At 40.7% G+C, this 22,513-nt stretch overlaps 1 protein-coding gene across 1 annotated transcript in view; it reads left to right on the forward strand.

Moving 5' to 3' along the window:
* Positions 1-22,513, forward strand: part of LOC147662073 (activin receptor type-1C-like) — a gene marked incomplete at its 5' end in the record, with an annotated part of 259,773 nt that overhangs the window by 190,290 nt on the left and 46,970 nt on the right. The window contains one exon of the mRNA XM_086951128.1: positions 8,379-8,509. Coding sequence (XP_086807254.1) covers positions 8,379-8,509 — 131 coding nt within the window. The remainder of the gene's footprint in view (positions 1-8,378; positions 8,510-22,513) is intronic.

Consider the following 22,513-nt stretch of genomic DNA (forward strand, 5'->3'; position numbering starts at 1 on the left):
CTACAAATAACACTGATGTTTGGTACATGCTGCGTTTCTTTTTATGGAATGATTTAGTAGATCGAATAGTGCTGCCTCAAAGAAACATCATTGTTTGCTATGTTTCCCCAAAAGAGTAAAAAGCACTTGTAAAAATTAAGCAAAGATGTTAATCAAAGTCTGCACCTGGTGGCATCATAATCAACACAGCAGTTATTTAAACCTGTGTTTCAGGACAGTTTGATATCAACTTTTTCAGCCTGTTACACTAGAAAGTATTGATCGTTTGAAGAGAAAATTAAAGTTCCACTCAATAAATAAATAAAGTGATGAAGGGAGAGGCCTGGGCCCAGCAGTTGTGCAAATGGAGGCCACACCCCGGGAACCGGGCACTGTCTGAGGCAGTCAAAGGGAGGGGGGCTGGTGGGCTGCGAAGCTTCTGCTGTTCCAGCAGCAGTCAGCTAGTTAGAAGTGGTCCGACCTGGGCGGCACAACTTTTGCGGTCATCTCTGGGCAGCAAATGCATGAATTGCCAGCACCGACGCTCTTACATGTCGCCGCCACGGGTCGGCAGATGCAGGGACCGCCACGAGCGGCCAAAGGTCAAGCTACGCTCTGTCCAGCAGTCCTGCATTTCAGCCCCAAGGTCCCCCATGGGAAAGCACGTTAGAATTGGGCAGGCAGAAGCAGAAATAATCATATTGTTAGCAACAGGCGTGAGAAGTGTAAGCTTTTATTAAACATACCACTGCATTTGTTCACCACTCTGACACCAGTTGACAGATATGCCATGCTGAAATTCAATTTCTGCAGCTTTCATCCCCACCCCCAAAACAACTTTGAGCAACAAATTGGGTTTTGGGTGCTGATAACTAGCAGGACTTGCTTTTGCATATGACACAAGAAGAGAGAAAATCACGGGGGCGTTGCTCTCACATTCGGACCTTGCCCACAGGATCACCGCGATAGCCAGCCTCCCGCCGCTGCCGCCGCACATTCTGACATCTAAGTGCCGCAGCGCTGAGGAGAGCAGTGCTGGTGGGACTCCATTGCCCAGGATCCTCAGCGGCCGGAAGCAGGAAGCTGCGCACAGGGATCTCGCGCCAGGAGGCGCTTAAAGTCCAGCGCTACCCCCGGCAGAGCGGGGAAGAGAGAAAATCACGGGGGTGTTGCTCTCACCTTCGGACCTTACCCACAGGATCACCGCGATAGCCAGCCTCCCGCCGCCGCCGCCACACATTCTGACTTCTAAGTTTCGCAGCGCTGAGGAGAGCAGTGCTGGTGGGACTCCATTGCCCAGGATCCTCAGCGGTCGGAAGCAGGAAGCCGCGCACAGGGATCTCGCGCCAGGAGGCGCTTAAAGTCCAGCGCTACCCCCCGCGTCACGGGAGCGCACAGGAGTAGCCCGGGAGAAGCCCGGGACAACGGCGGGACAGTCATAGACAGTCATAGAAAGGAAGAGGCAGGGCTGGGCCATACCCCCTGGTAAAAACTGTGTCTCGGAGTCCTAAGACACTCTCATCCGGTAAAGTGTTGACTTAAATTATTGACATTTTCTTGTTTTTCTGCATCGGATACATAATAGATACTGTATTTTTTACCCCAGTTACATAACCAGAGGCTATAGGTTAAACCATGCCAAGTGGCACAAAGGAAAAATTTACATCGGGGGCTGGGCCTATTGATAATTACCTCGTGAAGATGGTTAATAAAATAAACAACGACAGGAGGGCCTCTCTAGGGAGGGGTAGTCCTACCAATCTTATCCAAGATCCCCTGACCCTCGTGGAGACTCCTTCTCAGTCTGTCACCCCCGATATGGATCCTACTGGGGTAACTACGGTGGTAGCCCAGGTTCACACCGAGCCCCCTGTAGTCGACATAAATATTGCTAGCGATGATAATGACACCGAAGAGGTTTTTCCCATCACTAGACCTGTTAGAAATTGCAGGAAACAACAAAACAAAAGGGGGGAAGCACTCTAAAAGAAGGGTAGATACCCCCTTACCAGCACATATCAACACTGAAGAGTCCACCAATGTACAGGATGTTTGTAATGTGGTCAGTAACATACTAAGCCCAGATCAATTCTCAGACTTACTTCGCTCTTTGGAAGCCAAGTTTGAAGCTAAACTAGAACAATATGTCCAACCCCTTGTGCGTAAACTCGACAGTGTTACTACCGAAGTAAAAAGGTTAGGAGGGTTGCTGTCCAAACACATGTCATCGATGGACAGCAAAAAAACGGCTGAGATGGGTCTGGGAGGGACTGAGCAGGTAGCCAGAAATGCAAACCAGCAGCATTCTAACCAGCCCACAACCAGACCCGACCCAGTTATATCAGCCCTTTCCACTACAGCGAGTGTAGTCACACGACCAACTGCAGGGCTTGAAGTCACACCTAGCTTAATCCGGCGAGGAGATGTAAATCCATTAACCTTCCGCCGGAGTGCACTCCCTACGTAATTGTTCTAACTAATGTTCCTGCCCATGATACACAATCAGCTCAGACATCGGAGGAATCGCACGACTCCCTTAAAAACAAAACAGTGTCGTGGCTGAATAGGCGGTGTGGTTTCCCTATAAATTTTGCCCCTGATATCATTACAACTAGAAGGGCAAACTGGATAGGGCCCTCCAGAAAGACGTGCAATGGGGATTGTGTAATTGTTAATTTCAGACACCCACAACATGTGGCCACAGTCCTGTTAAGGGCCACCTCTATGACATATGACGCTAATAGTATCTGTGTGCGACCTCTTGTTTTTTTTATAATCATCCCATAAGAATGCCCCCACTAAGTGCGAAAATGAGACCAGACACACCTGTTTTGGCCCAGACGCCGGCTTCTTTCCATAGACCTGGTGGAGAGATCTATTTTAACTATGGGCCTAACATTGCCACATACAACAGATTTGATGTTCTCTCTGGCCTAGAACTGTGTGATTGACGAGAGGCTAGCGAGGGTACAAGAGAAGAGTCCCCCACAGGCCTGGTTTCCCCGGCACCAGATCACCTCACTCTGACTCCTCTTACCAACCACTGTAACCCCGTAACTATGTATAACGCCGAAGGGGAAACGGTTAAGCTGCTAAGCTGGAACATTGCTGGCCGGCGATCCAAGAGAGAGGACAGAAACTGGCTGAATTTTGTCAAGAATCATGATATTGTGGCTCTGCAAGAGACATGGGACAAGGATTGTGACTTTTGGTTGGATGGTTTCACCTCATACTTTGTCCCTGCGCTAAGATCTTCAGCCGGGAGAGATAGAGGGGGACTACTGCTGTTAGTATCTGTGAATTTTAGGGGGAAAGTTAAAAGAGTAGACTGTGCCTCCAACAATTTCCTTATTTTGGAAGTAAATCCCACAAATAACACTAAAATATTCCTAGTGAACTGCTATAATTCACAACAAGGCGACTTCCCAAATGAACATCTGGTTTGGTTGACCGAATTTTTAAAAGAGTATAATGCAAAGCAAACCACTTTCTGCCAATATATCTTGTTGGGTGATTTCAATGTGCACTTATGTAGCCAGAATTGCCTATTAATTGAAAATGATGGGCCAGACTTCACATCCCCGCAACATTTTGAGCATTCTAACAAGGGTGAAGCTCTGGAGAACCTTTTGTCTAACAACGATTTATTTGAAGCAGGGTTTTCTGACAAAAGTACCCGTGTTGCCACCTATATAGGCAGGGACTGTGAAACAATAATAGACTACATATTCCTTTCTTCAGGACTTTTAAAATATGTTATTTCTTACAATGCTATACCGTCTTCCTTTAGTGACCACAATCCAGTGGTAATTGCGTTGATAAATGTTTTTTTATTTTTAAACAAACCCACTTCGACCCTGGCTGTAGTGGAAGTTAAAGCCAAAGACCAGGGTAGGAGGGTAAAGTGGAGCAAGGTGGTGCCTGAGGACTTTTTTGATACCATTATCACTAAGGCTGCTCATGACTTAAACATCTGTGGAGACCCTCTTTCAAATGGGATGGAGGTAATAACCTCTTATGACGCTATCTGCTCCCAAGTTGCCAAAGAACTTACATCCAAAAGTCGACCCACCAAAAATAATTTGGTAGGAGGGCTGGTTCGACCATAATTGCACCAAATCGCATAATCTCCTCAAAAAGGCAGTTCAGGAGCATCCAAGGAACAAACCTTTAGTTGCCCAGCTTAGAAGAGAGTACACTAGAGCAGTACTAGAAAGGAAAAAGGAAATTAATAAGCATGGGCGGAAAATCCGTTACGCTCGCGGATTTTGCGGATTTTCGGTAAATTTGCAATCCGCGAGATTCACGAATTTCCTGCAAAATCCGCAAATTCGCACACAGCGGATTTTTTTTCTTTGCGGTGTAAGTTCGCAATTGCGAACATGTAGGTGCGGCGGGCAGCAACAATCTCGCACTCGCGAAATTACAAAAATTGCAATTCCGCACAAGAAATCTACTAGCAAGCAGCATAGACCTTCTGAAAATGATTATTTTTTATCAGAATAACTCCTCAGGTTGACATTTGCCTGCACTTTTTTAGATTTGAGGCCTTTTGATTTTCTTTGGATAACTTTTGGATTAGAAATCAACTTTCTCATATAAGCCTGGTGGGGCATTAAAATTGCTGTAATGCTGCTCTGCAGAAAAACGAGTTTTGCAAAAGTGAAAGCAGGTTCAAAAGTTCAAACTCATCATTAGTAACCGTTCCCTGTAGTGCTTCCTGACAAGGGCCCCTCCAAAGTTCAGTTGCTAGTTGCAACAATTGTATGACCCTGCTCTGACCCTCACAGCAGGCTCATAGAATAGCTACAAGTAGGCCACAAAGGTCCTGGAAAAAAAATTGCACTGCAACAGAAAGCAAATTACAGATAAGGATGCAGGTGCCAGACTGGAATTTTAAAACAGTGACACATTAATAAATCAACCCCAAATTAATTCATGTCAGTTGAAGCAGGCAGGTGTGCTTGCTTTTCCCCCCATAATCTACAGTGATGATGAACCAGAGGGTGGCATAAGGCATTGATGTACCAGAGGGTGGCATGGGTAAAACAGAGGGTGGCAGGGGTGAAACAGAGGGTGCTGGGAACCTGTGATGATGAACCAGACGTAGAAACAACATAATCGTGACCGTTGCGAGCCGACATGTAAGTTCGCAATTGCGAACTGGTACAAAACCCTCGCGAACTGGCAGAAATCCTTGCGAACTGGCAGAATTCCTTGCGAACACAATAAAAGCATTCAGCAGGTTCAAAAGTTCAAACTCATCATTAGTAACCAATCCCTGTAGTGCTTCCTGACAAGGGCCCCTCCAGAGTTCAGTTGCTAGTTGCAACAATTGTATGACCCTGCTCTGACCCTCACAGCAGGCTCATCGAATAGCTACAAGTAGGCCACAAAGGTCCTGGGAAAAAAAATTGCACTGCAACAGAAAGCAAATTACAGATAAGGATGCAGGTGCCAGACTGGAATTTTAAAACAGTGACACATTAATAAATCAACCCCAAATTAATTCATGTCAGTTGAAGCAGGCAGGTGTGCTTGCTTTTCCCCCCCATAATCTACAGTGATGATGAACCAGAGGGTGGCATAAGGCATTGATGTACCAGAGGGTGGCATGGGTAAAACAGAGGGTGGCAGGGGTGAAACAGAGGGTGCTGGGAACCTATGATGATGAACCAGACGTAGAAACAACATAATCATGACCGTTGCGAGCTGACATGTAAGTTCGCGATTGCGAACTGTTACAAAACCCTCGCGAACTGTCAGAAATCCTTGCGAACTGGCAGAAATCCTTGCGAACACAAAAAAAAAAAATCCGCAAATTCGCGAGAATTCGCGGATTTTGCGGATTGCGAGTTCGCAAATTCGCAAAATTCGCGAACGCCAGATTCGCAAAATTCGCCCATGCTTAGAAATTAAACAAGAAGCGTGGGAGGAGCTTGTGGACAAAGCAACCCTAAAAGACAGTGCTAAATTCGGGTCTATTATTAACACGCCCCTGTTTTCTAATATACAAAATAACGTCTTGGAAGCAAACATAGCAGAGGAGGACTGGTTGAGCCACTTTGAACAAATCCACGGAAGTCATCTCGAGCTAGAATCCTTTGAGGCTCCAGCCTCAGAACCTCCTCTCATGCCAGTAAGATTTTATTTAGTAGAAGTTATTAAAGCAATTGAAGGTTCAGCAGGACGAAAGGCACCAGACCCTGATGGGGTTCCCTCAGATATGTACAAGGCAAACTCGTTGTACTGGGCAAACATCTTGACTAACGTCTTTAAAACCTCGACCTGTGTAGGATTTCCCAAATCTTGGTCTCGATCGACAATAATCCCAGTGTTCAAGAAGGGTCAAAGGGGTGACCCCAGATGCTATAGGCCTATATCCTTGCTGGTTTCCTCCATAAAAATCTTGGGGAAGGTTATCCTAGCAAGGATAACAGGGTGGGCTACTGACAATAACATACTGTCAGAAGCTCAGTACGGCTTTAGAGCGGGGAGGAGCACGGAGGACCAATGTTTGAACCTACACCTAATAATAGCTAAATATACAAAGGCGGCTAGGGGCTCTATATTCCTGGGCTTCTTGGACCTGTCCACAGCCTTTAACCTAGTCAATAGGTCAAAGCTGTGGACAATGCTCCTGGAGTTGGGCCTGGATCGGCCTCTTGTATAGTTCCTGGCCGAGCTGCATAAAGACCTAAATACCTCAATTAGGATGACGAATGAGGGGAAATGTACGTCAAGTTTTAAGTCCGGTAGAGGGGTGCTTCAGGGATGCATTTTGGCCCCAATGTTGTTTACGCTGTACATCAATTCGTTGGAGATAAACCTGCTATCAGCAACCCCAGATTTTCCTCGCATGGGAGGCACACCGGTTTCAGTGCTCCTTTATGCGGATGACGCTGTTTTATTAGCAAGGACCCCTCTGGGCCTGCAAAGATTGCTGGACTCATTTGGGGACTTTATGAAAAGCCTGGATCTGGTGGTAAATTATGGCAAATACACGTCATGTCATTGGGTGTCACAAAGAACAAAGTGAAGTCCTTTTTCTGTGGCGGAGAAGTAATCACCAGAGTGAAGGCATTTACCTATTTGAGAGTTGTTTTCGATGATAGGGGTTCATGGTCCCCACAGCTCACAATAAAGGCAAATGCAGTGAGAAGCTCCTCAGCCGCAGTGCTAGGCTTCGCCAAAAGGCTAGGGGGGAAACCTTTTGAGGCGATCTTGGCAATGTACAAAGCCAAGGCTATATTTATCGCAAGGTATGGGGCATCAATATGGGGATTTAGAAAACCGGACCTCATCCAAACAGAGGAAAATACATTTCTGTGGTCCCTCCTGGGCCTCCCCCAATCTACAGCTACCCACTCTGTCCATCTTGAACTGGGGTTAGGGTACATAGCAGACATAATTAAAATAGCCCCGATACTGCTATGGATTAAAATTTGGCTGAATCCTAACCTCACAAGATCCTAAACGACTGTATCAATCTTGACAATAGGAAAGAAATCCAGTGGTTGACCTATATAAAAATGTTAGCCATGTACATGGGGCGACCCGAGATCTTTTCTAACCCAGAATCCCTTTGCAAGGCTGATTTAGAGTGGGTAAAAATTAACTTTATCAGGTTATGGGAGGCAGAGCGGGAAGCTGTAGAACTAAGTAAAATATCGGTTAGGGGCCATGTTTTGGTTACCTTGTCTTTGGCGTTGTCACCTTATTTGTCCATAGTGACAAATTCTTTTCATAGATGGCTACTGACAAAATTCCGGTTTAACCAAATACATTTTGTACTCTGGGATTTGGAGGGCTGGAGCAGACCTGAAGATGATGCCCCGTGCAAATGTGACGATTTTTCCCCCCAGGACACTTTGCACTTTATGTTCTTTTGCCCTTTTTACCATGATGCCAGGAAAAGGTTCATCCTCCCTCTACTAAAGGAAAATGAATTTTATCCAGTGTAAACCTGCCTTATTGTTTTTACAACTGTTGGAATCTCCTGTAACTATGTCTTGTGTTGTCAGCTTTCTTGCTGCGTCTGTAAGAAATAAGAGGGACAGACAGAAAGCCGCACTAGAAATCCAACCTTTTTAATATAATGCGATCATAGCAGAATCAATTGCTCTAAATTTAAAAATGACCGTTAACTTTGTTTTAATGATCTTGTATTGTATTTTTACCTTGTATATTGCATTTTTAACCAATTTTTTTTTTATTCTTGCACATGTATAGCATACTTTTATGATTTTAAGTAATCGAATAAAGTGGTTTGACTTGACATATGACACAAAAATGTATATGTTTTGCCGAGAATATTAGATGTAACCACTTTGCCAGTATCAAATGTTACACTTAACGTCACATTTATATTTTGCTTCTGTTTCACAAATGTCCTGTAGGAGTCATTGACGAACATCAGTTGCCTTATTATGACATGGTGCCTTCTGATCCCTCAATAGAAGACATGAGAAAAGTTGTGTGTGACCAGAAACTTCGACCTAACATTCCAAATCAGTGGCAGAGTTGTGAGGTAATTTATTTTTACTGTCATGAAGCAAATAATACAATTCTTTACTTTCTTATTCGTAGGATCCTAATAGCACAAAAAAGCATATTTTCTGGATTCAGTTATGAATATGTGGTTGTGATATGATTCATGCCGTCTCTCTTGACAATTGTGCATTGCCCTAAGGTACATCAGATTCTTTCACCAAAAAAGTGCCTCATGATCTAACAAGATCAGCTGTGGACCAGCAAGGGTTCACTGAGACCTAATGTTAGCAAGGAAAATAGGGCCCTCCACCACTTGTCTGGATAGTAAAAGGCAGCTATACTATAGGTGCAACAGGCCCTCAAAACCCTAGACTGGTGCAGCTGCACTTGCTGCATTAATGATAGCTACCACATGAAGTGCACAGGCTTTAGCTTGGAGTAGGTTACCTGCATTAGACTGGGTAATCAGTGCTTTTCTTTAGGTAAATTACACGTATTCTTTGTAACTAGGGCACCTCAGTAGCAGGCGATTGTCTGTCCTGGTGATCCGGGGTTTCTGCAAGGTGCTCTGCGAGAGCTAGTTAGAATTAATCAAGAAAAACTTCCTCCCTGCAATATATTTCTGGAACAGATCGGTCACACTCTTCTCGTTCAAATATAGATGTCCCATGGGAAATTGCCTGCATATTTGTTTTTTTCTTTCGAGCTCCTAGCAGTTGTATGTGGGTATCACCACTCAACTGCTCCACTGGTGGTGTGAAAGAAAATAAAAGACAAGCCTTTCTGACCATTCTCCCAAGAATCATACATGCACTCGGGCAACCAAACTTCATTTGTTTTAAATACTAAAGAAGCTTTTCATGCATGCCGTGCCTTCCTCTGCATGGCGAAGGACTGACCTCAAGGTCGTGGTAGATTTCGTATGCTATGTATGAACTTCCCTAATCAACATCAGGATAAAAAATGAATTCAATCTTCCACAAGAGGGAGACACACTCGCTTATACTTTAATAACCTTATACGATACCTCCACGTTGCTATCACAAGCATATTCATTAACTGTTGAGGGGACAAGTCTACACGGTTGGGGGTAGATTATCTGAGAATGAAAGTCCCTTATGGAGTGCCATCAAATGTGAATTCATTTCAGCCTCTGTGTGTTATGGGGAGGCTATGCTACCAAGCAGGCAAGGTAGACAGCGGTACCCAAGGCAGAGGAACCTCAGTGAAATTAATGGAGAGCAATTACACATTTTGTTGTTTTTCTTCATCCTAATACCAGCTTCTAGCAGAAAGGGTTCTGGCAAAATTTGTTAAAGAGAATGCCCTTATTCAGGTGACTGCTTGGATACCTGTGAGAAATGGGGTTATTGGTTGAAGGGTGTAAAACCACCACTAGGGTAAACGACAGAAAATCCCATATATTAACCTGTGCTTAACCCACTAAAGCAGTCAGCCTTAACTTACGGTCAATGAATAACTTATTTATGCAGCACACAAGCAGTAATAAAGTGAAGACATAACAGAAGCAACATCCAACACCAATCTACAAAAATAGAATAAATGTAATACATAAAATGATAACGGAATGACAGAAATACAATTAGCAGAACTGGAGATATACAATTTCAAAGCCTTAAGTGAAAATAGTGCCAAAAAGAACAAAACACGAACTTGGGTTATCTGATGGGCTGCCTATCAGGAACTGTGAGAGGCTGTGTTGATTCTGATGAGGCTGCCGATCAAGATCTGTGAGGTGCTGCAATACGAGGTCCTGCATCATTATACACAAGGCTGCGTCAGTTCTGATGAAGCCCGTTATAAGGGGCTATTATGTGCTGTGATGTGAGGTCCTGCCTCGAGACGCATAGCACTTCATTGGATTAGATGAATAAGCCAATAAGAAGCTGCTAGTTCTGTAATGTAAGGCCCTGTGTCGCATTGCATAGTTGTGTCACAGTGGGTTGGTTCTGAGGGAACCTACAGTTGGGCATGGAGGAGTACACTTTGATGCTAGCCAAGGGTTCAGGAACTGGGGGGACACCTCTTGGGAATTAGGACTCACTCCAGTACAGGCCAGCAGCAGGGCACAGGCAATTCGAATTGGATGTGGGCAACTGAGAGGATGCAGGACAGGCCTTTGAAGCTTGTTATTTCCTGTAGCTCACAACAGGAGCCCAATCTGCTCTTGTAGTCACTCCGGTAGTCCTAAGTTCAAGAAGCAGGTCCAGTCTTCCTTACTCAGGCAGTAGAGCAGCAGGGCAGTTCTTTTGCAGCAGGGCAGTCCTCCCAGCAGAAGGACAGCAGAGTATTCCACAGGCCAAGAAGTGACCTAAGGAGTGGTTCAAAGGACCCAATATTTATACCTGTTGCCAGATTTGGAGTGAGGGAAACCTTTAGACCCCTCCCGACATCTGTTTCTGAAATTTTCTTCCTTCACCTCTCTGGTCTCAAGATGTCTGAATTGACAAAAGGCCATTGTGAAGTACTTTGTGAGTGCTGAAGGCAGCCTCAATTGAAGTGCTAGTGGGGTAGGTAACAATGCTGCCCCAAATCCATCTTTGTAGGATGGGGATCACTGACATAATATCAGTCAAAACAATATCGTTATACAGAAATATTGTGTAAAACATATAAATGACAAAAAATGTATTTGCCTATACATATAATGGTAAGTGCAAAAATATATTAAAAAATATTTGTTCACACTAATATTGTTATTTTTTTTAAAGTATTGTTTTTAATACATATATCGTTTTAAATAGTAAATCTAAACAATTTTAATAGATTACATCAATATGTAAATTAAATAAAGAAAATTAATATTTAAGTAATATTTAACACTATATGTAAATAAATACTATATATAAATATATACTTCTATAAACATATACATATATGTGTGTGTATGTTTATATGTACATATATATATATAAAACACCATTATAATGTAATATCATGTAATATTAATATTTTACATTGTATTAAATTGTTTGTGTTTTTTAATATACTACTATAAAATGAATATATATATATATATATATATATATATATATATATATATATATATATATATATATATATATATATATATATATATATATATATATATATATATATATATTATATATAAATATATATATATATATTCATTTTATATATATATATATATATATATATATATCATATATATATCAGCTCTAACGCATGCGATGATACAGCACACATGGCACTCTCGGGGACTGTAATCCACTTTTATTAATTAGCAGAAAAATCAATCCACTCTTGGTTGTGATATTTACTCCAAGCATGTACCACCACCACAGCGCCGTGAGTCACCAGGCAGCAGGTCCTCAATGTGCGCCACAAAGCTTGGATGGATGGCCATGTGAGCTGTTTCTTGAGGTACATAGATGATATTTTCATAGCTTGGAGAGGTACCAAAGAGGAAGCCCTTTTATTTATTCAAGAGATAAATAATAACTCCCTTAATCTCAACTTTGCTGCGCACATTGACAAGAATAGAATCCAATTTTTAGATGTTGAGGTGTACGTTACTAATTGCACACTAAATACTACGCTTCACAGGAAACCGACTGCTGACAATGCCACACTGCACGCGACTAGCATTCACCCTAGACACACCATTACAGGAATTCCCTATGTCGAGATCTTAAGGCTGAAGAGGATCTGCAGTTCTCCTTCTGATTATGACACATGTTTAAGAGAACTTATGACACGGTTAAAGGCGAGGGGTTATTCTGATACCATCTTAAAGACAGCTATTAAAAAATCTTTATCTCGGTCCAGGGAGAGTCTCTTTCCAATGTTAACTTCTGAAGCTGAAACCCCTATCGTAACAGAACCTCAATCTGATTGTCCAAGCCTGATCACTACATACAGTAGAGAGGACAGAAAAATTAAGTCTATAATTAACAAGAATTGGCCTATCGTCCTTAGTGACCACATACTTAATACCAGATTGCCTGCTTCCCCTACTGTTACCTTTAGACGCGTCAAAACCATGGGCAATTCCCTGGATAGAGCAGCTCCTGAGCTCAAAACTAAAATACCTTGGTTACGCCCAGCTCGAGGTTTTTTCAGATGCTCTAACTGCCGAGCTTGTTAATTTGGTATCACTACTTCACACTATTCCACTCCCTTTAGCACCATTGCCAAACCGATTTTGGGCAACTTCTCTTGCAAGACAGATCATGCTGTATACGTCCTGACATGCACCTGTGGGCTTAGCTTTGTGGGCAGCACTAAGCTCCAGGTGCATGTCCGGATATTACAGCATTTACGGGCAATATTACATAGTGACCCGGCCTATCCGGTCGCTCGTCACTTTAAAAGGGTCCACAATAATGACCTGACGTGTCTGAGTTATTTTGTTATTGGAGCAGTCCCATTTCTTAAAAGAGGGGGTGATCGTGAACTGCAGCTCAGGAAATTGGAGACCAAATTTATTTTAGAGCTCGATAGCCGTTGGCCGAACGGGCTCAATAATATCGAAGAAATGCATCACGTCCTGTAGTATCTAACTTTATATATCTTAATACTGCAAAGCTTATATAATGGTTGTTCAGTTTTCTTCACTTGTGGTGCTTTTTCTCCTAGTTAGGTTCCCTATTAGGAGAAATTTTATCTAGGCACCAGCAGAGCTGTGAACACAATTAGTGAACCTTCTGGCAGGAAACAGCATATGAATATATTGGATATAGATCTTACTGTGAAAATGTATTCTGTAACGTACACTTCTATCTCTTTGTATGTATATTATAGTTTTGTATTTATCATGGTATTTAAGTTTCTTTTAAAGCTTATTTCCTTTGACATTTACAAATGAACTGTTTTATACTGGAATATAATGAAATCTTTTTCACTTTTTCTATAGTATTTTAGTGTATAGTATGTCATGACATGTATTTGTGTATGGGGTATGGTATTATTTTCACATATACCCATTTTTAACTTTTTGATACTTTTTTACCATTTGTAATTTTAGAGAACCAATTATCCAGTCATACAGTCATTTATAAATTCAGGAATTTGAGAATCTATATTTGTATGAATTACATGGTATCTCCGTTCTGATGGTAATGCAGCTTATTCTTGCACTTTGCACTTTTTGACTCTTACACTTTGCACTTTTTTACACTTTTTGCACTTTATCTTTCACTGCTAATGTATAGATTTGCACATGTTATAAGAAATGCTACAAATAACTTGATGGGACAATTATTCAATTATTGTTTGCTCAGAGGATTATGACTTTTTGTATTTAGACTGCTAATCCATATTTTGTGAGTTTAATGATACTTAGATCTTTGCTGACTGGCAAATATCAGCCTCTGAATACATATTTTTCCATTGAATGCAATTTGTAGCTGCTGTTAATTACATGGGTTCAACCGGTAATAATTTTATAATATGCTATGATAAAGAAAAGACTTGCAGCGATAGTATGTTTTCACTGTTTGTTACACATGTGACACTGGAGGTCACCACTAGGGGGCGGTGATAGTCTCCATCAAAAGTATATAAAAAAGCATTTAAATTTTGACTATGTTGCAGCGTGAACAAGGGCACCTTTGCCCGAAGCGCGTCGCTGGTTCTGTGGATTGAATAAATAACATCTTGCTGACTTTGCTGGTCCGTTCCTCATTCTTGCTGGCGTGGAAGCGGTGTCTGCGAGCGCAGAGCGTGCTGAGGAGGAGCTTTGTTTTCCATATATATATATATATATATATATATATATATATATATATATTACCTACTGGCAGTCGCCAGTAGGTATATATAGTTAGGATTTTTTTTCTATGAGATTTCTGAAAATTCTATGTCGAATAACTTTGGCGTTTGTGGACGGAATTGGCTGAAATTTTCAGGAAAATGGCACATTTTGTTTCTGAGCAGACCCTGAAAACTTGGGGGGTTTCGTCAAGGGGGGGGCCGAGAAAAAAGGGGGGTCCCAAAACGCGTTTTTCCCATTCATTTTTCCATAGGGCGGCTGAATGGATTTACACGAAACTTGGCAAAATTGTAGATATGGTTTGCCCGACGTGCCTTTGCTATGTCTCAATATATGTGCTCCAGTGGATTTTGAGAAATTAACGTTTTAGAAAATAGATATATCTGTGACAGCGCTCCGGTTAGCGCCCCAGTTCGCGTACCTGACGCATAACGGAACTTCGTAAGGAGAAGCGGATTGGCTCCCCGGTGACTGTCAACATTCTAAACAGTCCGGAGCGGCCGCCATCTTGTGTCCCGGTAGGATCGAGCCACAAGAGGTGGCAAAAACAAAGGGGGAAATGAGCATAAGGGGGCAGAGTACATCCTCCCTGATCCCCTAGATTTGATGAGGGGGCTTTAAAAGGGTCCCGCGGGGCAAAAAAAAAAAAATTCTTATCGTTTTTTTTGGGGGGGGGGGGGAGCGCCTGGTACGCGCACCGGGAAGCGGTCCGGGGAGAGTAATATAGGGAAAAAAGAATGAAAGAATGTTCAAATATTGTATGTTTATTGATTGTTCTTTTTGTTGTATTTTTTTTTTTTATTTAAGTACCAACATGTAGGTACCAATGCAGAGTCTAAAAATAAATATACACCGTTTCCTTTGTAGATATATTGCATGTTGTTTCAGAAGTTATTGTGGTATATAGAATTCATAGCATAGTCTCTGAGGAAAGCAGAAAGAACATGGAGGCAGGAGATGATAAAGAGATGTTAAATACACATTGGAGATAATATAGTGAGAGAAAGGAAGTAACTATGAGCAAACTTACTATGTAACACAAAAAAGTTGCACAGTATATTTTAAGTCTCAGTTTATATTTTATCTTTTTGGGTACGATTTCATAATTTTCATATTAAAAAGAATAATGTCTCAAACAATTTTAACTTTTAAAATTTAAATTTATTGTTCAGATTTTTCAAAATCTAAGAGAATTCGTAACATTAAATCATCAGGAATGTCCTCCTTTTCATTCCAAGAATCACATTCACATTCTTCAGCACATTTTAATAATTGTTGGTCTACTGATTCATCCATGAAGTCTAGTTCTTCTTTTTCTTGGTTTGGATTGCTTTCAATCTTAATTTCAAATGAAATTGTATTTTCTTTTTGCTGTGCTTCCATTTTCTTGCTGTAAATTGCATTAAAAAAAATATATCAGTGGAGATAGGGCACTGTTGGGTTTAAGTTCAGACAGGTGCTTGTGAGTTTTTAACAGTGAAGTAATCTTTGGGCAGTGCATGGTTTCAGGCAGGAAGTAGTACTATTAAAAAGTGCCTGTGATGAAGCCTAAGTAAATTCATAATTATACCACAGAAGCCTAACTCAATCAATAATTTAAATAATTGAGTCTTCCTCAATGACTAACTCTTATAGAGGGACAGTATGTAACTATCTGAAAACGTTTTCCTTATTTAATTTAAAGTGCATAACATAGTTCTCCTTTCAAATTTTTTAAATTATATCTTACCTTTGAAAAAGAAGTTAAAGTTGACAGTGAAAATGCTCTAGAAATGTACTTCAGGAAGTAGTAGACAAAATGGCTGTGTTTCTCTCTCTTTCTTTATATATATTCACGTACATAACTAATCAAATGTCTTGAAATAATAGTAGAAAATGAAAGTAACATTTTAATTGGTTGTCAATTCTAATACTTCATATGTGTTTCAGTCATGTAATTTACCTCAGGATATTTAGTCAGGCCTACAGCATAATTTTTTCAATGGAATTCCATCAAATTTGGGTAAATGGTAGGGACTGCTATGTAGTAGGGCCTATTCTATATTCGGTGAAAGTGTCTCCAGTGGTTTTTCTGTAAATTACTTTCCCACCTTTTTTTAGCGAGCGCTCACCGGTGCGCGGCCCTGTACGCGTACCGGCAGCGTTACGGGAGTCCTCCATTTTGTGTTTTGGTAGAATTGAGACACAAGATGGAGGGCAAACAATGTTCGGAATGGGTGGAAGGGGGCACAGTAGACACTTCCTGACCCTTTAGGTTTCCTGAGGGGGGCTTAGGACGCTCATATAGGCCAAAAAAAATTTTAAAAAATAAAAAATCGCAGGGGGAGCGCCCGGTACTTGAACCGGGCAGCGCTCCGGGAAGCGCAACAAAGAGAAAAAAAGAAAGACAGGGTGTAAAAATGTTAGCAATTTTGATATAAATGGAAGGCAGTTCTGAAAGCGACACGTCACGATGTTGTTTTCTAACGTGGCAGTTGCGCTAACGGAACTTTTACCGGTTTGCAGACCGGGTCGCGGCACCAAATTGAGCTAACGGGAAGCAGTCCGGTGCGCGGACCGGTAGCGAAACAAAAAAATATATATATACATAAAAAAACTATATTAAAAACATATAAAATATATTTTTCCTTTAAAAGAAGAATACATTTTACAGCTTTTGATATTTGCTATTAAAAAACCATTGAAATTCACTGAAAAAACCATAGGTTATAAACCGTATATAGTTAGGAATTAGCATTTACAACACCTTGAAAATTCTCTGAAAAAACCATAGGTTATAGACCATATATAGTTAGGGATTAGCATTTACAAAACCTTATTTTACTCACACAAAACCATTGAAATTCGCATATGTAGTTAGTTGCACTAACTATATTTCGTGCACCCGCAATCCACTGCTGATGATGTCACATATTACATCATTCATGACATGGTCAGTGACATCACTGATGACATCACTGTTGACAACACAAATAACATCACTGACAACATTACTGATGACATCATTCATGTGATAATACGATTAACCTCTTCAGACTCTAATATAACCTTAGATACACTCAGTGTAAACAGACACTCACAGATTGTCACTCATCCATGGAGTTACTCATACACCTAGTCAGTCATGCAACGAATCAATCACACCTCCATTTCCTCAACTATACAGTTATACACACCTTACTTATTGAAACATTTTCTAACACATATTTACTCTCTTATACAATCACTGATACACGTTTTCAATGATCCATGCAGCCACTCACACATTCACTGACTATTATACACAGTAATTTATATATGTCAACTCTCACATGTACTGTGTTTTACATATGTACTTACTTTGAAATATAGCTCTGAGATATCAATTCACTCACCAATACACTCATGCACACAATCAACCACCCATACAGCTGTTTCCACATGCAGTTTTGAACCCATACATCTAGTGAATCAACTGTTCACACATGTATGCACAGAGTCACAAACCTCCCAGCCACCTCCACACACACACTCACTCTCCCATACAAATACTTGGGCAACCAATCAATAACCCATATAGTTACTCATATAGCTACTGATCAACACATGCAGCAGTTTACAGAACAACAGATATAATGATGCACAAATTAAGACAGTTTAGTCACTAACCCATGCACTCAGTGAGACACATTTAATCACTCTCTCATACAGTCAGTCATGCACCCACTAAATCCTTCATCCAGACACTTATACATCCACTCATTCTTCAATATGTAAGACATATTTTAACTTTACAGAAACATACAGTCACTGGATGATGTCATCAGTGATGTCCTCAGTGATGCCACTGACCATGTCATGAATGATGTAATATGTGACATCATCAGCAGTGGATTGCGGGTGCGTGATATATAGTTAGTGCAACTAACTATATATGCGAATTTCAATGGTTTTGCGTGAGTAAAATAAGGTTTTGTAAATGCTAATCCCTAACTATATATGGTCTATAACCTATGGTTTTCTCAGTGAATAAACATATATATATATATATATATATATATATATATATATATATATATATATATATATATATATATATATATATTAAGGTTCACAAGTGCCCAAGGCTTTAGGATGCACTTTCCCTCGGTTAAACTCCATTGTAAGGCCCCAGCGCAGAAAACACGGCATAGGTACAGTCAGTTAGCCTTACGCGTTTCAAACAGCATTTCTGTCCTTGATCACAGGCAATGAGCAGGCAGTCAAATGAAAGGCACGAAGATCACTGCTAAATATAACAAGTACCTTTATTGGCCCCAGGTGCAGCCTACTTAGTATTCACAGATGTCTCATGGGAGCAGTAGTCTTTTGCATAAAGCCTCCATTTTTTATAAAGTTCGTGCTGCCTCTCACAATATAAACTTCACAATTCAGCCATAAGTGGGCTCCCCATGAAATGTAATATGCGTTGCAATATCATTCTTTCTATATATAATCAGTCCCCAAGTCGCTCCTTCTGAGATACTGGGACCTGTGATGGTTGGCGCATATTCCGGAGGAGCAAGCCTGTAATTTCCAATTGCTAAACTCATTTCCCAAAGCTCTTCATGCGCTCTCAGGAAGAAAGGAACAAACCACCAATGAAGTTCACAGGTTTAATCCATTTTTGCAATATATATATATATATATATATATATATATATATATATATATATATATATTATATATATATATATATATATATATATATATATATATATATATATATATATATATATATATATATATATATATATATATATATATATATATATATATATATATGTGTACATATATGTGTGTGTAAATATATATAACCTAAAAAATATTAATCAATCAAATGCAAAGTATTACATAAATTACCAAATTAACTAAATATAAAAACAAAATGAATTCCATTTCAGAAACATATTATTAAAAAAACGATACGAAAAAAAAAAAAAAATATATATATATATATATATATATATATATGTATATATATATATATATATATATATATATATATATATATATATATATATATATATATATGCGCTTGCAGATCCCTGTTGACGCCACTGTGCCGCAAGAAAGGTTCGCACTCCATGTAAATCCATTATGGTTTTATTTTTATAGCTGACATGTTTCGACCAGGTGGTCTTTGTCAAAGCTGGGAGGAAACATTGTGGCAGTGTATTTATAGCATACAGTGAGACACAGTTACAAAATGAATTAACATAGGAAAAAGACTTTAGGCATTAAAAAATGCAACCTCATCAGTGGAAGGAAAAAAGACAAAAAATAGTCAACATGAAAAAAGAAAAAATATGTTTTCATGCCATAAATAAAATAAAATTAAGGGTGTCCCACCATTAACAAGAGAAAAATCCTAATTAATATATACAAGATAAAAAAGTCAGAATTTTATACAGGAAGACAAGCACAAGTGCGAGTAAAGGCATCTACTACATACTCTCTTCTCTTGCCCAGAGAGAGAAATTCGTTCATTTCCCACATTGTGCAATCATGCTGCAGAATAATGGTCCAGTGACCATAATATGACAAAAAGTGGCAATTACCTAAAATGACTCAAGAAGGGTAAAGGAAAGGACACAGGGAACACAGGGGACACAAGGAGGGAAGGATGTTCAAACGAGCCCATGTTTGTGAATATACAAGTCTTCATACATTGTCTATATGTGTGTGTTGTCTGAGTGCCAAGGGTACTCTGAGGCCACAGTGGTTCAAAGTCAGAGGACATGGAAATAGGGTTTCAAAGGCAAGGTGGCAGATTGAGATGTAAGTGAATGCAGACAGGTAAAAATGATGGTGGCCGGGACCAATGATGTTATCCTAAGTGAACGTGGAGTTCCTCATCCTGGTTTAGACCTCCCAGGCGTTTGCTGTTAAGGCTGATTATAGACCTTGATTAAAGTCTTCTTAGAGCCTGTTTCCTGTTTCCACCCGGCTCTTCATGGGAATCCTGTCAATGCCAAAAAATTCGATTTTTAAATCTTCCGTTTTGCCATGTAGAGTGTTGCCGTACCTGGCCATGGGATATGCCACATCATTGTTTCTTATGGCTCTAAGGTGCTCCAGAACATGCTTTTTTCCAGGGAAGATCATGCTACCAACATACCTTAGACTACATACAAACATCAAAACATAGACAACAAAGTCAGTGTTGCAATTAATGAATGGCCTGATTTTGTGTTGCTTGTCATTGGGTAAAGGGACTGTCCTGACATTGGTGCTGTAGGTGCACGCCTTGCATTTCCCACACTTGTGGAATCCTTGCAGTTCCCTCAAGCAGGTGTTGCTGTGTGTCTGGGTGGGTTCCATAAGGCTATGGACCAACATGTCCCTCAGTAAGTTGCTTCAGCATTATGAGATCTTGGCACTCGCACTAGTTTGCCAAAAATAGGGTCCAGTATGACCAAATGCCAATATTTTCTGATGATAGCCTGAACCTCAGTGCAATCTGAATTGTATGTAGTAATGAGTCTGATCTCAGGTTTGGTGTCCTTCCTTGACATAGGTTTAAACAAGGTTTCCCTTTTCACCCCATTCACTTTCCATCTGGCTTCTTGCACTGTTGTGTTTTATCTAGGACCCTGATCAATATTGTGACCCTATGCCCCTATACGGCTATAATCAATAGATATCCCTATAATGGCATAAAACGATCAGAGCCATATTTCAGTAACTCGTCTCTGCAGCTCATTAAAGTACATGACACAGCAGAAGCCACTTCCTTAGATTCCTAGATAACACTCCGAGTTCTTTCAACTGATAAAACCCCCAGCAACCTGGGAAAGCCCCGCTTGCTTTGTTTTGATGAGTAATAGAACTCTAACGAGCACTGTAAGAACGACCAGTTCTTAGTGACATCTTTATTGACGTCTTATGTCCAAAAACTTACGTCAAACAAGGCAACTTTCAGGTATAAATAATACCAACGTTGCCTTAAGCAAGTGCGATGGTGGTGGTGAATACAGGAGCAGAACAGCTGTCCCTTGCAGAGCCCAGCAGATGCGAGAAGACCACGGACGCTGCCCCTCCTCCTCCTTGACGCGCTGAGAGAGACGCTGTCTTTTCTCGCCGAGAAGATTCAGCTCCGGCGTTTCCAGCCTACCCTTGCGGGTAACTGGAATATCGAGTCCTGAGAGTCCTGAGAGGAGATACCAGACCTCCAACATTCTATTCCAGAGGTACGGTGCTGACTAAACCCTTAGAGAGAATTCTTGAAGCAAACACTTGGCAAAACCAACTTAACTTAAACTGCTACTTATTCCGTCCCAAGTATTAGGCTTAGGTCAGGTACACTGGGGTAGGCGTAGTTAGAAGCACCAGTTGAGGACGTTAGCCACATGTATATATGAATGTATATAACTCATTTTAACTATCGTATGGCTAAGAAACCATATCAATGATTTTACAGTATTATTTCACAATACTCCTTTTACTGTACGCACTTTTTATAATACCAAGTCTAGCAATTGTGGTAATTCATTTCTCTTACATGAGAAGAAAGACTGTTCAATACATAATACCTTTTATTGAAAACGCCCGTCTCTCTATTCTCTGCATCCAGGTGAAAGTAATTTTGCACAACTGACTGAGTGAAATAGCTGTCTATTGTTTCACACGACTCTAGAGATTGACTCTTATTCTGAGGAGCAAAGTTGTCATGTTTATGCGGTTCTTGGAAAACTGAATCCCTTCTTGTCTGAGCCAGGGAAGCTGATCACTTCCTATTCAGCCAAGAAAGTTTCCAGTGACCTCTGAGCTAGTTGGTATAAACCCAATTAAGTTTAACATAGTCAGTAGAGACCTAGAAGACCGCACTTCTACATCTACACTGCTGTTTATGTTATTCCAATGCGCAGGGCCTATAGGGAAAATAGGAACTACACTACATCACTACTTTATGCGTGTACCCTCTTTGTAGGAATCTTCCTACCATTATATCCTCCTCTTGTGTGTACGCTTCGGGTGTACTGCAGTTTCTCCTGCCTCTCATAAGTTCCCTGTAGGGAATACTATTCTTCAGCTTGGGGGGATGGCGGCTTGAGGCATGGAGGATACTCTTGCCCGCTGTCTCCTTCCTGTGTAATTTTGTATGTACTGTATCATTGAGTGCTTCCATTGTGACAACTGTCCTTGCTGATGACACTGGTGAACTTCAGGTATAGTTCATTGTCAGAGATAGCTAACAAAAAAGTCATTCAAAACAGACTGTGGGCCATCCCATATTAAAAAGATGTCATCAATATATCTGGTCCA

This window comes from Lissotriton vulgaris, unplaced genomic scaffold, assembly GCF_964263255.1.
Source record: "Lissotriton vulgaris unplaced genomic scaffold, aLisVul1.2 SCAFFOLD_909, whole genome shotgun sequence".
In the NCBI taxonomy this organism is placed as follows: Eukaryota; Metazoa; Chordata; class Amphibia; order Caudata; family Salamandridae; genus Lissotriton; species Lissotriton vulgaris.